This window comes from Lagopus leucura, unplaced genomic scaffold (genome assembly GCF_019238085.1).
Source record: "Lagopus leucura isolate 7727_CA_CO unplaced genomic scaffold, USGS_WTPT01 Super-Scaffold_100001, whole genome shotgun sequence".
Classification (NCBI taxonomy): Eukaryota; Metazoa; Chordata; class Aves; order Galliformes; family Phasianidae; genus Lagopus; species Lagopus leucura.
In genome coordinates this window covers 47,250,023-47,266,352 of record NW_024962262.1, presented here as the reverse complement: position 1 = coordinate 47,266,352, position 16,330 = coordinate 47,250,023, and the positions used below count along the sequence as shown (strand labels likewise).

The 16,330-nt window shown below is 47.9% G+C and overlaps 1 protein-coding gene across 1 annotated transcript in view; it reads right to left on the bottom strand.

Moving 5' to 3' along the window:
- The window catches only part of LONRF2 (LON peptidase N-terminal domain and ring finger 2), a 34,376-nt gene extending 33,335 nt beyond the window's left edge, over positions 1-1,041 (bottom strand). Inside the window, exon 1 of the mRNA XM_042867654.1 lies at positions 300-1,041. Within this exon, the coding sequence (XP_042723588.1) occupies positions 300-1,041 (742 nt within the window). The remainder of the gene's footprint in view (positions 1-299) is intronic.
- Positions 1,042-16,330: the final 15,289 nt, after the last annotated feature.

Here is a 16,330-nt window from a genome sequence, read left to right as displayed (position 1 = left end):
CACGTACGCTGCCGTGGAAGACGGTTCCCCCACAAACACGAGAGGGGATTTTCTAGAAATGGTGCATAATGAGTCATCGACTGCAGGCGGCTCAACGCGAGACACCTTCCGAGCGGGGACAAAAATAACCGCGGGACAAAAATAGCAGCTCCCCGCCGGGCGACAGCGGGGAGGGCTCGTTCTCCAAACTTGCGGCCGGAACTCCTTCCCGCTCCCGGCCCCCCGAGCGGCTCCTCCCGGCACTCCAATCCCGCCGGGCTCCCCCGTCCCCGGCCGCGCCCCCCCGAGCCGCCGCTCACCCATCTCCAGCGCCTGGTCGTACTTCTCCAGCGCGGCGGGCAGCTCCTGTCGCTCCCGCAGCTCGTCCCCCTCGGCGCGCAGCCGCCGCGCCCGGCTCTCAGCGCCGAACCACTTCTGCAGCAGGTTGCCCAGCACCACGTTGACCCGCGGCCGGGCTGCGGGCGGCTGAGGCTGGGCGGCGGAGGGCTCGGCGGGGCGGCGCGCCCGGTGGCAGCGGCCGCAGTCCCCGGGCTCGGCGCAGCGGCGGCAGTGGGTGTGCCCGCAGTGCAGGGTGACGGGCTCGCACAGCAGCCGCCGGCACAGCGGGCAGGCAAAGAGCTCCGGCGGACGGCAGCAGGCCGGGTCGCCCAGCGCCTCGCCCTCGGCTCCGCCGCCCGAGGAGCCGAGCGGCGGGGGCGGCAGGCGCAGCTCCTTGTCGCGGATGCTGAGAGCCAAGCTCTCGGCCAGCTCCCGCAGCTCCTCGGGCCGCAGCCGCGCCAGCCGCGCCGCCGCGCCGTAGGCGTCCAGCGCCTCGGCCATGCGGCCGGCCCGCGCCAGCGCGTCGGCGCGCCGGAGGCACAGGCCCCGCTCGGGCTGCGGCAGCTCGGCCAGCTCCGAGCCGTAGATCTCGGCCGCCAGCTCGAAGTTGCCGCCGCGGAAGGCCTCCTCGGCCACCTGCAGCATCTCGGCGCACGGGCCGCCCGAACCGCTCCCGGCGCCGGCCCCGGCGGGCAGCGCGCAGGGCCCCGGGCCCAGCTCCATGCCGCGCGGCGCCGCACGGCCCCGGGCCGCCCTACTCCATGCCGGGCCCGCGGCGCCGCCGACTCCGGCTCCTTCCTGGGAGGGGACGGCGACGGGAAGGGAGGGCGGGCCGGGGGCGGGCCGCGCCGCGGCGGCGGGGGGCGGCTCCCGGGCGGCGGACGGCTGGAGGCGGGGGAGGCCCGCGGCGATGGCCCGCGAGGGGCGGCCTGGCGGGGCGGTGCCCGGGTGCCCGTCCGTTGCCGCGCGGCTCCCGGTGGGCTCGGCCTCTTCCTTCCCTTTCCTGCTTCCCGGTGCCGGGCCCTGGGGCTGCTTCGGCCTTAACCTCCGGCCCTCAGGCCCGAATCCCCGGGCTGAGCTGCCCGCCGCGGGGAGCCGCGCTCTGCACGGGCTGGGCTCGGTGTAATGCCCGGCGTGGGGCGGCTGCGCAGGGGAAGAGTGCGCTCCGCTTCCCGAGAGAGCCGAGCACGTGTGTTCGCCTGAAGAAAAAAATAATGAGAAAGAAAAAAAATAAAATAATAACAATAAATCGCCGAGCCCCGGCTCTCAGAAAAAATCCTTTTCTGTAAGCGGCAGCCCTGCCAACGCAGCTTGGGGTCTACGCTTCGTGCTGAGCGCTGGCTGGCGCATCGGCAGCAACAATAAAGATAATGCAGCTGGAAGTTAGTTAATCATGCGTGAGTCAGAAAGGAATCCAACTTGCTCCGCAGGAATAACAGGAGTAAAAAAAAAAAAAAGAAGAAGAAGAAGAAAATGTAGGCAACGTTTATTTTAGACACGGCTGTAAACAAACCATTCTGAGGAACGGGAGCCTGGCAGCACGAGGAGCAGCACCATTTCCAGTTGAGCTGCAGCTGCAGCAGGGAGCTTGCTGTGGTTTCTGCCTTCTGTGAGGCCACAAGGCCCAGGTGGGGACCTGTCACCACCTCTCCACGCATGGCTTTGGTCTGCAGCCCCACTGCCTATTGGCCTTGCCCTCTCTGAATAGTTAATGTTGCTGGTGATGGTTTTCTGAGCAATGATGATTGGCCTGGTGCTTACCTCCTGGGCTCAAGGTTACCATCTGAAAAATGACCTCCACGCTGTGCTACTAGTTCATCATTCTGGGGGCATTAGTTAATAGCTGGCTAAGCATGAGCCAGCAGTGTGGTCAGGTGGCCAAGAAGGCCAATGGCATCCTGGCTTGTGTCAGAAATAGTACAGTCAGCAGGAGCAGGGAAGCGATTGTCCGTCTGTACTCAGCACTGGCCTTACCTTGAGTACTATGTTCAATTTTGGGCCCCTTAATACAAAAAAGACATCGAGGCCCTGAAACACGTTCAGGGAAGGGCAGTGAAGCTGTGAGGGGTCTGGAGCACAAGTCTTGTGAGGAGTGGCTGAGGGAATTGGGATTGTTTAGTCTGGAGAAGAGGAGGCTCAGGGGAGACCTTATTGCTCTCTATAACTACCACTACCTGAAAGGAGGTTTTGATGTGGTGCGGTCAGCCTCTTCTTCCATTTAACCAGTGATAGGATGAGAGATGACAGCCTTAAGTTGTGCCAGGGGAGGTCCAGTCTGGATGTTAGAAAAATCATCTTCTCAGAGCGGTAAGGCAGTGGCACAGGCTGCCCAGGGAGGTGGTACAGTCACCATCCTTGGAGGTGTTCAAGAACTGTGTGGATGTGGCACCGACGGATGTGAGAGGGCATGGTGGGGGTGGACTGATGGTTGGAGTACATGACGTGTTTTCCAACCTCAGTGATTCTATGATTTCATTTCTTGGCATCGTCACTTGGAGATAAGATGGCATCAGTCCCATTGCTATGTTATCAAAGTATGCTGGGGCCATTATTCATAAAAGACAGAACAAATATGCCTGGTTCTGCCCCTCTACATCAAGGCCAGGTCTCAGGAACGCGGAAGGATAAGTAAATTTGGGCTCGCCCCTTGAGCCACCCCACCTCTGCTTCCTGGGACCCTGATGAAAAGCAGCAGCATTTTTGCCGATTGCCCCATCCGGTTCATGCTGGGAACCTCCCTGCAGCCCTCCTGTCAAAGCAGGCAGCAGGTGAGCACGTCCGGCCACGTTGTTTCACCCCACGTGTCCCAGCTGCTGCGTGACAGTCTTTTCTTCACTGCATGACAGTGCAGCATGGTGGCACCAGCTCAGCCAGCAATATCAAGTGGGGCCAGATGGGCAGCCAGCATGCTGCTGTGCATGCTGCAGCCTGCTGGGTGGCCGCTGTCCTCTGCTCATGAGCAATCAGCAGGCACTGCAGCAGCACCTTTCCTCAAAGGAGGGAACTGCTTTATTTAGCAGCATTACTGATATGGTACTGGTATGCAGCCTCTGGTTTTCCAAAGGCAGCTATTTGCAAGGGGACAAAGTTACCTCGTGGTCAGTGGGCACGGTGGGGGTGGGCTGAAGGTCAGACTAGATGATCTGAGGGGTCTTTTCCAGCCCTAATGATTCCATGATTGCATGAAAAATGACAGCAAAATGAGCTGCTGCTTGCAGGATGGCAACAGAGGATGCACAGTGGGAGTGGAGGTGAAGCACTCATCTAGGTGCCTGTTATTGCTTAGCAGGTAGGACTGATATCCTGTGAAACAAGAAGGAACGGAGCATGAAAAACTACAGCAAAACTAACAATAGTCTATAATTAAAAAACTCATGCTTCTCATTGGGATAGTTGGTAGTTCCCAGGTTGTTTAACAGAGGTCAGGGTACGTGATGTAGGAAAGACCTGCTAAGAGTTCCCTTGGAATGGGTGCCCTGTGACACGGCCATGTGGTTTATGGCTTCTTCTTTGTGGTTTGTGAGCTGAGAGTGACAGATTGCAACAGCCACAGAGCTGAGTGGACTTCTCACAAACCCTCTGTAAACTGATCAAAACACCACTACTAACTTACAGTTTTCATCAGCAGAAAAGCGTTGCCTCCTGCAGGAGATGAAGAATCTGCACTTGTATTCAGGGCAAAATTTTTCCCAGCTTCCTCAACTTAAAAAAACGCTCCTCACCCCACACTGTGTGGCATTTTGTTAGAGATGCCCCTGGACAGCAGCGTTATTGTTCCCGTGATTGGTGTATTTCCACCCAGGGTAGCCTGATGCCACTAAATCAAGTCACAGAAGTCCATCTGTTTTCCCAGGGGAGAATTCCGGGTGCTCACTCCTCTGAGTCACTGATAAACACTTCAGGGTTGACATTGGGTTTCCTTTAAGTTTGCAGCCTAATTCTCAGCTTCTTCCTGAGGCCCAAGATTTCCCTCCAGGGCAGAATTATACTTGAAGGGGAAAGGAGGGGAGGAAGCAGCTTGGAAATGAGAGCATTTACATATCGGGAGGGCATGTTCAATTCCTCTAGCACATTTCTATTCCAAGATAGTTTGAAGTGTTAAACTCCAGTTTGTTTTGGTGTTCCTGTGGAGGAGATCTGTCTGTAACTGTTTTGGAATAGCTTAATTAGAAAGGCGTGTGAGGATATAATCAGTGCACAGATATTGCCACCGTGCTAAAATGTTACTGAAGTTGTAAAGTCAAACATACTAAAATTAGCATACAGCGTAATTAAGGCTATGTTTGCTTCTTTAATTTGTCACTTTTACATCTCCTTTACCTTACCTTTTACCTCCTTTACCTTTACGTTACATTTTTTTTAATTTATCCCCTACTGTTTTCTCTATAAGACACGGGGAAGAAGATGCTCCATTGATAGGCTTCCCAGTGAGGTCCCAGTGGTCACCATGCAGGCCCTCACACCTATTGATTTGTAATAGTCATACTGTGCTGCAGTAACACATTTTCCTATGTGCTTTACTATAAAATTTAGGGCTACTATGTTGGAGTACTATGTTGGAGTACTTCACAGATACTCTCACATCTACATTTTCAGCCACAGGAGTCATAAGGGATTCATACTGCCCCCTGTTATATGGAAAGGTGAGGTACCAAGTTCAGAGCAGGCACTAACTCAGGGCACTCGATCCTGTGTACTTAGTGCTTGAGATTTCCAAAGATCATTTGTCAGATACACAGACTGACAGAAGCACAGCTTTGCTTGAGCTGTGATTGAATGCAAACACCAGGAGTTTAGAGTTTAGGCCTTAGCATGAGCACTCTGAATAAGAGCCGTACAATTAGCAATCCCTCTCCCAAGGCATGCTTTAAATGACTTATACTTTGGCACACATAAAACCCACAGCAGAGTGCAGAACCCAATTCTTCTAGCCAGTGCTGCACTGCTTTTCTTTCCCTAATCACTGCCTCATTTATCAAAAACTTTCCAGCTTTCAAAAGAAAAGGTCACCGTATGATGATTATTATTACCAGATTCTTTGTTGGTTTAGTGAATTTACCCTAGATGAGATAGAAATAGTACTGTTTTACTTTTTAAAAAGAAAGCCTTTTTTGCAGAAGCCTCATTCTTGTAACAAAAGTATAGGGTAGTGCAGTGATGAAAAAGGTGCTAGCTAAAATCTATTAATATTAACATAATTAAGATTTTACCCTTGCCCCCAGCAGAAGTTTAACACCTTTAACCCAGACGCTGTGAGTCATAGGAGCTAAGACTGTTTTTGGAGGTTTTCCTCCTTCCTTGCAACATCCCAGTGGGGAGATGGATCCTGTCCTTGCAGTGTGACACACATGGATTGTGTACAAAATATATTATTCCTAACTACATCCTGCATGGGCTGAAGGTTAAACAGCTTGATAACTGTCCAACAAATCATTAGCACATCCGATGATGCAGAAGGAGTCAATTAGTTGAAGTATACTACTGGATTCCCTTCACGTTGCTCCTGTGCAGAGCAAGCAACTCTTAAAGGGTGTGAGGGCTCTTCAATCAGTGCCCACCTTCTAACGGGTGGTGAAGGATGATGCCAGTGGCAGGGCAATCTACAGTCCTGTGGTTGCAATCTCCACCACTGGATAAATGGGACTCATTTCCTCACTGAACTTGAGGGGGTCCTGCGAGAAAACTTGAGGCAAAAATGTTTACATCTGTGTTACAGTCCCTGTTGAAACAGGGCTTCACGCAGCCCAACACTCACTGCTATGGTCTGCTACACATGCTTCAAGGCAGCAGCACCTGGATCCTGCTGGAAGCTAATGGCCCACACCATTGGGGTGGAAAGTGCTGCCACCAGTCTTGCAGCACGCCAACACACCCTGAAGCAAAGTGAGATAGCGCACCACGGCAAGGGACCCTTTTGGCACCCAGCATCCAACTTGTTTGAAAAAGCAGGCTAGCACATCACATTCAGTGCCACCTCGAGTCCCTTTGTGTGCCAAGATCTCAGCGTGGGTGTTCTTACCTGAGTGTTCCCAGAAGATGTCACAGTGTGGCTCCCCATGCACACAGGGGACATCTGATGCCTTCTGGGATTTCTCCCATCCCTGCTGCATGAACAGCTCTCAGGCAGCAGAGCTGCCCTGGAACCACAGATAGGAGTAAGGATCAGCATATTACTCCCTCTCCTGATTTTTCCGTAAGTCTTTTCTCAGATGATCTCACACAACTTTTGAATGTAAATATTTTTACCTCCCTCTTTTCACCTGGTATTTTTTCGCTGAGAGACATCTTGATTCCTGGAGGACATTAGCAGAAAAAGTACCCTTGAAACATAGCATTTTGCCCCCATTTCAGAAAGAATTCCCCTATTGTTTGACAGTGTTGGTGTGATGCTGCACACCAGAAAGCCTTATTTGAGATCATTTGGCACAAATTTTCTAGGAGTCTGGAGAAAGATGCCATGGTGCTATGCTCAAACATCCCATGGCTATGGTTTCCTGCAGTTTGTATTCTGAGACCCAGGATCTATCCTCATTAATTAGCAGTACAGTGGCTTCCATGTGAGGTCCCCAGGCACAGTCGATCTCAAACATGAATTTCTTTCCCCAGCTTTTGGTTGTTTGCAATCCAGCATGAGGAAGGTGGATAACATCAGTTAGGTACATGCTTGGGACACCACTGCTTTGCCTAACAGAAAATTTCTTGTCCTTTTTTGATCACTTCTTTACTGTGAGTCAGCATATGACACATTTTCCCGAAACACCCAGACACCGTGCTTACAAAAATAAATGTGGGTCAGATGGAAAAACCATTATGAAGATCTGGTGGTGCTCAGGCAGAAAACCAATTGCATTCCTGCAATTGGAGAGGAGCGCAAGGTCTTCTTCCCCCTTGGAAACTACTGATCTCCTTCTTCACGTCTCTACTCCAGGAACAGCAGAGTCTATGCTACAATTCTGCTGTGATTCCTTATAGGCCATTCAGGAGGAGCACCGGTCAACTTGATCTTCAGCGCTATAATCAGCTCAAACATTAGAGAGCTCCATATGTCATACCTGGTCATCAAGGTTTTGTGGGCTACAAAACACACAGCAGGTTGAGAGATACAAACTGGAGAGAACATAGTGAAATAATGTCTGTTATTCTTTGCCAGTTAAGAGCGGACGGGGCAAGGCAGGTTTCCACCTCCTGAACAATGAGTGTTTGTCCTTTTTTTTGTTTTTCTTCTTCTTTGGCCGAGGCAACATTGGAAGGAGACCATAGTGGCTTTTCATATTTTGACTAAATATCGCTTTTGGGTCACTGTAGCAGAGCAGCTGCTCCAGCAAAGGTCAGCCATTCTGTTCCACGGGGTGCGGCCATCAACCTTTCCAAATCAGGGCATTTCTGAGTCAGAGCCTTCTGTTTTTCCACTCAGCAGGCCATGCTGTGGAAATGCATGTTCAAGACAGATTACAGTATGGTCGCTGGGGAACTGGAACAGGGACCTGGCTCCAAAGGCCTCAGCTGAGAAGGTGTACTTGCTGCCCAGAGATGAAAACCAATGTGCTGAATTTTTCCAGAAGAAAGTGCTGAGATGAAGAGCAAGCTCATGTGGTTAGGGGTTCCTCCATCAGGGAAATGGCCTGCCTGCCCTGGCTTCAGCTAGAGAAAGCTCAGCATCTCAGAAACCAAAAAGCCTGAGTAGAGTTGATTGAAGTGATGGAGGAGATCAAGGGAGGTTTCTGTTTGCAGAGAAGAGAGTAGAAGGACCTGAAGGAGGCATTACAGAATAATTGACAGGACAGGCAGCTTGAACATGTGCTTAGTGAACATACAGTGCAAGGAGAGCAGAGCCAGTCCTATGTGAACAGAATGGCTGAAACTAGGAAAATAGCACAGGAGACTGAACAGACGTGAGAACTTGTCTAGAAAGCACATGGCAGGAGGGAATGGAAAAATTTGTACAAAGCCTGGACATTAGGGCCAAATTATAGGAAACGAAGATTACTGGTCTGCGTAACAAGAAGCACAGCTGGGAGGAAGTGTGAAAAGATACGGCCTTTTGGCCATGACCAGGTATTCACCAAGGGATGTCTGGAGGACACATCATGTTTTCTTTTAGCTGTGGGAAGAAATAAGACAAAAGTCAAAGCTGTGTTTGGGGCTGACGTTGTCCAGAGGGGCAGCAGATAGGAAAGCCAAGAGAAGCCCTTCTGCAAAAAGAATGGAAGGGACAAAGACCTGAAAGGAAGGGAACCAGAAGTCCTTCTAGATGAACAAACCTTCTAGAGATGATAGGGTGTAACAGCATGTAACATATTGTGGAGTGGACAAAAACAGAGTGGAAGAGACCTAAAGTAGATCTGGGGGAAAGCAAAAGTCAGTGGCTCTAGGAAGTACACTGAACATGCTGCTTGGAGGCAAACGGGGAGAAGGCAGAAAGGGCAGTGCTCTGTAGAGAGGGGCTGACCAGTCTGTTGGTAAGATGCAAGATTTTCCACTTAGGCTAGTTAGAAACTGAAGGGGATGAATGAGAATAAGAGAAGGAAGAAGGCTGCAGAAGGCAAAGGAGAGGCTGGAGAAAACAAGCACTTGGACACTTCTGTGGCAAGAATACTGTGGGGGGTGAACCACAACAAACTCTTCCAAATGGCTGGGAGGTCTCCTTGAATGTCCATTTGTTTTGAAGAAGTTAGCAAGAGTCTGAGCAGAGAGGATTTTGAATAAGAAATACTGAATGCAGCTTCAGAACCAAGAAGATGAAAGAATGGAAGAGGTAAAATGCTTGCTTTGTTTGATTATTTTTTTTATAACCTACCTCCGGTGGAGTCATGCATTCCTTACTAAACAAAAGAAAATCATGTTAGGGAACTGGCAGCCAAATATAAGGTTACGTGTGCACACCTTGGCTCAGATGCAAGAAAGACGATCCTTTATGCTGCTTTACTCAGCATCTTCATCCAGATGAATAGGGTGTTATCCAGCCAAGAACTGATCAGGTCTAAGATTGATGCAGATTTTAAGGAAGCCAAGAGTAAAACTTCAAAAGGTTAGGTCAGTCCCTTTGTATGAAATCATGGAAAGCAGCTCTGTCTACCAGGACCGTGCAAGTAAAATGTAGGTTTCAACTCAGTCACAAACAAAGGAGTATTGTGTGAATCACGCTATATGAAAAGTAAATGCCAGTGTAATAATCACCATCTCCTCAATTAAAAGTAATGGTTTGGAAAGAAAAAATACATAAATAAAATAAAGCAAGGAGAGAAAAACACTTCTATGATTAATTTCAACTGCAGTGAATTATCTAGCATACAACCTTCCTGAACTGCAAACCTTTCAGAAATGGAAAGAGTACAAAAATAGCGAGTTTGTAGCCATTTTGATTCAAAGTGTTTTTTAATGAATGCAGCAGAGATTAGAGTGAGTAAAAACACATTAAGAATCTCTTCCAAAGAGATATTTAGAATGAGATCTGTTAAAGCCATTAGGATTAGTTTATTCTGAGCAGCAAATGGGGCTAAGTAGAACCAAGTACGGCTTTCAGAGGTGCGTGAAGCTCATACATAAAGCTCATTCTTCTACTCATGCAATGATGTGAGTAAAATCTCATAGGTTCATCAGCCAGAAGTGCATGGTGCTTACTCTTAACAACAACCAGGACATGTATTTTAAATGTCCTAATAAAAAATACTCATCGTTGTCTGTTAGCTATCTGCGGAATGGATGTTTACAAGGGCAGATAGTGACAGGACAAGGGGGAATGGTTTTAAACTGAGACAGGGGAGGTTTAGGTTAGACATTAGGAGGAAGTTTTTCACACAGAGGATGATGACGCACTGGAACAGGTTGCCCAAGGAGGCTGTGGATGCCCCATCCCTGGAGGCATTCAAGGCCAGGCTGGATGTGGCTCTGGGCAGCCTGGTCTGGTGGTTGGTGACCCTGCACATAGCAGGGGGTTGAAACCAGATGATCATTGTGGTCCTTTTCAACCGAGGCCATTCTGTGATTCTATGATCATTAATTTATACATTACCTTCAGAATAAACCCTTTTCCAACCTACTCTCAAGCAACCTGTACACGATATATAATCTACCTTTTTTCATCACGCATATACATGTTGATTTTCTGGTTTTATGAAATGAGTAATCAGCAGGCTCCAAAACTTTCATCCCTTTGAGATGTCTCTTCTCCCCATAACGATTGGCTCAGATCTTTTATAAACTTTATTTAAACGGTGTCTTTCAACTTCCTTATATTTCTAGGTGAGGTAGCAAGCCCAACCTATCAGTAAAGTCAGCAGATTTCAAGTGCCATGGAGCTGGTGTCAGCTAACCAGGTACAGGAACACAGACAAATATCACTGATGGATTACAACCGCTTTCATGACTAACGTGCTCCAACATGAGCCCAGCAAAATGTCTTACTTCAGACTGAAATTCAAACTGGTCTCTAAGAAAGGGATTCACAGCGTCTGGCAATCTAATCCTTACATCTCCTTTGTGAGGTCAAGGAGAACAGGTGACAGTGATGTTAAGGGTGAATAAATGCAGATGATTTCCAGAAAGATACAGATAGCTGCCACACAGTGCAAATTTGAATGTCTTCTCCATAGCAAGAAAGCGTTTTAGATTTATACCACAAGGGAATAAAAGAGCTCCTCCTGCAAGCCTAATTTGATTCTTAAAGCAAATCTGTGGAAACGATACTGGAGAAACAAAGCTCTGCAATATTTTTTTACATGTATCCCTTTCCATTTCTCTTAAGCCCACACGTCATGAGGCTGACACATGTGGTCAAAGAAGCTGAAAATCTGACAGTGCTTCTCCAGTCCATGCCAAGAACAGAGCCTTACTCCATGGAAGGTTGCACAAGCTGTGATGTATCTGAAAAAAAAAAATCAGGGAATGCAGAAACCCCACTAGGACATGTCAGTCCCAGTTCTTCGCAGTGCTGATGATTGTTATGGTGAGGTCCAGCATCTGCGTCAGAACTGATGTCACATTTAATCTCCTGGCTGCAGCAAAGTGAGACGTCATAAGCTTTAGTACATGAAGGCTGAAGAAAGCTTAGATGAGAAATAAATATTAAATACGTAACTGTGATGATAATTGAAGGTAATTAACTGTGAAGGTAATTAACGTTGAGATATTTTACTAAGGGCTGCAATGAATTCTCCATTAATGGACTTGTGTAAATTCAGGTCAGTTTCCTTCCTCCTTCTCTTTCCTAAATGTGCACCTTCAGCCAACACAGAATAAGTTCAGGAATATTGTTTAAAGACTTTATGGTGCAGAAAGTCAGAACAGATGAGTACAGAATCTCTTTATAGCAAACCAGTGAAATACACACAAACCAGATGAGGACGCAGATCCTAGCACAACATTTTCTAGCCCATGTGCATTCATGCTGGTTGGACACAAACTGTCTTGGATTTGTATGCCCATGTTTGGGTGAAGTTTTACTTGGGCTTGCACGGAGCCATTAATATTGCCCTGTCTTCACCAGAAATCCCTGAATACATGCCTAAATAGCAAACATTGGGCACAGGAATGGTGACAACACTTGACTCTCTGCCAGAAGTTCTGCGTAAAAGCAATCACAGCAGGGCAGCTTAAGGGTATTCTGATTTAATTTAGAACTCAAACATCGTTTTTCTTAATTAATAAAAATACTCTCTTTGTTTCCAGAATCTGATCCTGGACCCCCTCCCCAACCATAAAAGAAACCAAAAGACCTACCCAGTAGGCTAAGTAAGCAATAAAGGTGAAAGCTAGCCATTACCAATTTTACAAGAATTTTTTCCACGCATCTTTCATTGCCTTCATACAAATACATTATGGCTTCTTCAGCTATGAATGTATTTTGAACAACTGGGGAGCTTAGTGTTCCTACCATAAGATGCACATCTCAGTTGCCATGTGGGTGTGAATCAATACAACACTTAGCAGCTATCCAACACTCGCTGCATACTTCTGAAACACTCAGCACACGCATAGTGCAGCTCAGGTGCACAGCACAGTCCTGTCCTCCAGAAAAAAACTGGGTCTAGAGCAGTGGTTCTCCAGGTTAAAGATCTGTCATGAGACAACAGCATGAGCTGTCAAGCCAGAGCAACTCCCTGAGAAGTGAAATTGCTGTTTGCGTGTTGCTCAGCACGTCACACCCAGTACATGTTACTGTGAAAACAGCGTGTGAGCAGGAGATCACATTGCAGGAGTAAGGAGGTGCTCATGGAAAACAAGGTAAGGAGGTCAGGAGAACAGCTAAGCAAACTTGCTTTGTTTGTGATCCAAGGGATCCTACAATGAGCCCTACTTGCCAAGTGGGCTGGAGAGAGAGAATCACTGAATCATGGAATTGCAGGGGATGGGAGGGACCTCAAGAGATCATGGAGTCTGACCCCCCTGCTAAAGCAGGTTCCCTACAGCAGGCTGCACAGGTAGGCATTCAGACAGGTATTGAATATCTCCATAGAAGGAGGTGCTATAACCTCTCTGGGCAACCTGTTCCAGGCTCCGTCACCCTTACCGTAAAGTTCTTCTGCATGTTTGCATGGAACTTCCTACATTCAAGTTTTAGTCCATTGCTCCTTGTCTGGAGAGAAAAGGCTAGCAGTAGACAGGGCCAGGGAAATCTCCCTAACACATCCGCAGTGGATGGAATTAGCCAGCATTTCACCTCCTGCATGGGTTCTTTCACGGAATTGTGACAGGCACATTCCGTGGGTTCCTCCTACTCTGTATGACTTCTGTTTTCAAGAGAAAAAGGAAGCAAAGATAAAGCAAAGGCAAGAAGTAAGGAGAGGAGAACTATGCTCGCTGCCTCCCCAAACCATAACTGCGTAGCAGCTAAGGTTGGGAAGGATCTCTGGAGTTCATACAGTACTTAAATGGAGTAGGAGATGGTAAGTTTATATGACACATACTTGCCAGCTAGTAGGTCCCTAGCACTGATGCCCAGGATTGTTCTGCTCCAGATGCAGACTTTGCACTTCTTGTTGAACTTTACAAGGTTTTCACTGTCCCAGATCCTAGGTTTTACAGTGCTGTTCTGTCACCCAGCACAGCAAGTCTTTCCTTGCCCAATGCACAGTTTAATGTCTCCCACACAACAGTTGAAGGTGCACCCTGGCTCAACACCCAACATCAGGGATATTGAATAATACTGACCCTTTGTATCACACTGTGCCACTTGGTGTCAAGCCATTGCTTACTTGCTTTTGAGTTCAGAAGGTCAGAGAGCCTCCAATCTGCCTGCCAGGCCCTTCATCCAGTCCGTGTTTCTCAGCTCTCAGATGAGAGTTCTGTGGGAGGCCGTGTCAAAAGACACTTTGGAGACATATCCATGACTGTCCCCATGTCTCCAAAGCCAGCCATCCCAGCACAGAAGGCAGAACCTAGCCCGACCCTGTCTGCCACCTGGTGGCTTCATGAGCCTGAAAATGAATTCTCGGGGCTTGTGCTTGGCAGTCCTTGATGCCAGAAGGGAAGCTGGTTACCATCCAGCTCCATAGATCATCATCCTTTAGCATTAACTCTTCTCATCAGCTGGGATGTCTCCAGGATTTTCTGTAGATGGTCAGCAGCATCCTTGCACTTACATCACCCTCTAGTTGAACCTCATCCAGCCCCATGCATTTGCAAGTAAAATACATGCAGCGTATTACAAATTCCACAGTGTGTTAATGCACATCCCATAACGGAGAAGAATTACACAGATAAACCCTTTTTTTCTGGAATAAAGATTGAAGTGAGGGTAAGTGTATATTTTGGCTTTCTTCTGACATGTGCTCTTCACATTTTCACCACTAGAGTGAACTAATGTCACTGTCTCTCAAGAAACGCACTCTGTCATGGCACATAGCTGCTCACACCAACACCATTCTCCCCCAAACTCCTTCAGTGTTGGAGCTGTGTAGTCAAGGTCAAAAGGTAAGTAATGCTAATGTTAGAGTGGTCAAATCAGGTGCTTATATGACACTGCTTAGAGCATGACTGGGAAAATCCTCTATTGCTATAGAGTTTTGCTGCCAGCAGTTATTATCCCTAAACACATACTAACACAGATTTAAGGGGGAGATCTGACAAAAAGAAATCTAAGGAAAAAATATCCTCCTGTTTTCAAGCCTCATCTGTGGTACCTAAAATTGGATTTAATTTTATATTCAGCCTATGGCATCAACTGTCTTCGGTTGAAGCTGTAAACAAGAAGTACTTCTGCAAGTTACATTGCAAAATTTGCAGTCAGTGAATGAGGAACTCATTATTAGTGGCCATTTGTGAAGACAGTTATATGACTTAATTAGCATCACTCAAAGTTTTGTAAAAACTACTGAATTGATTGTGGGATAGTGGGATTGAGTGCACTCTCAGCAAGCTGGCAGATGACACTAAGCGAGGTGGTGTAATTGACACAACAGAGGGAAGGGATGCCACCCACAGAGACCTGGACAAGTTTGAGAAGTGGGTTCATGTGAACCTAGTGAAGTTCAACAAGGCCAAGTGCAAAGCGTTGCACATGGGGTGGGGCAATCTCAGATATGAGTACAGACTGTAAGAAAAACCCATTGAGAGCAGCTCTGTGGAGAAAGGACTTGGGGGTTCTGATGGATGAAAAGCTGCACATGAGCCAGCAGTGTGCCTGCAGCCCAGGAGGCCAACTGTATCCTGGGCTGCATCAACAGAGGGGTGGCCAGCAGGGAGAGAGAGGGGATTGTCCCCCTCTGCTCTGCCCTTCTGAGGCCCCAGCTGGAGAACTGCTTCTAGGTCTGGGACCTCCAGCACAAGAACGGTATGGAGCTATTGCAGTGGCACCAGAGGTGGAATGTAAGAATGATGAGAGGGCTGGAGCACCTCTCCTATGAAGAGAGGCTGAGGGAGCTGGGCTTGTTCAGCCTGGAGAAGAGACCTCACTGCAGCCTTCCAGTACCTGAAGAGAGCTTATAAACAGGAGGGAGACCAAATTTTTACATGATCTAATAGTGACTGAGCAAGGAGGAATGGTTTAAACCAAAAGAGGGAAGATTTAGATTAGATATCAGGATGAAATTCTTCACTCATAGGGCGGTGAAGCGCTGGCACAGCTGCCCAGAGAACCTGTGGTGCCCCATCCCTGGAAGCGCTCAAGGTCGGGTTGGATGGGGCTCTGGACAGTTCTGCGCATGGCAGGGGGTTGGGACTATGTGGGCTTTGAGGTCCCTTCCCACTCAAACTGTCCCATATGATTGCTTAATAATTTTTTTCCTTTGGGCAGTTCTCTCCCTTCTCTCAATATCTACCTCCTAGCTCCTTCAAGAACCACAGGCATCTTACTTTTTTTTCCAGATAGGGACACCCATCTCTCCAGGACAATTAATGAGATATGGATTCTCTAAAAACAATAGCATGTGACACTGAAGTAAGAACAACTCCCATGCTAAGGTGTGAGGGAAAGAGGGGGAGAGGGCAGCCACCACTTACACCTTGCAGCTGGTCTGCAGCAGTTTACTGCAATGGGGAACAGCGATTGATAGTAGAGCTTTCTTCACCATTTGCAGACCAGGACAAGTCATACCCTCTATGAAGAGTTTAGACATCAAGCTCTAGGGCTTTTCCCAGTTTGTGTGGCCTGAATTCTTCAAAGACTTGTAGTTTCTCAAGTGGTTTTAATCACACAAACATCAAAAGACACATTTCAAACCTTACCTTCTCATTGAATTTCAAGTCCTTCATCAATTGCAAAACTAACTAACTAACTAAACACCAACAGTACAGCACAGTAAAATTTTCAAGGGCACAACACGACCTAAGCAGCTGTCCCAAACAGTGTTCCCAGAAATGGCACAAGAATTTTAGCTTTTAGCAAGTCAGTATTGAGGTACACCAACTGCAGGAGATTTCAGCCTGATAAGACTGGCTAAATTAGAAGTAATAAAAGTCAGAGATTTAAGGCTAAAGTGTTTAGAAAGCCTTATTATGGCTGGAACTTTCAGCAATCCATTCTGTAAAGGAGGCTGCTTCAGCCAAATGCCATGAGGCAGTCCTAGGCTCCTTA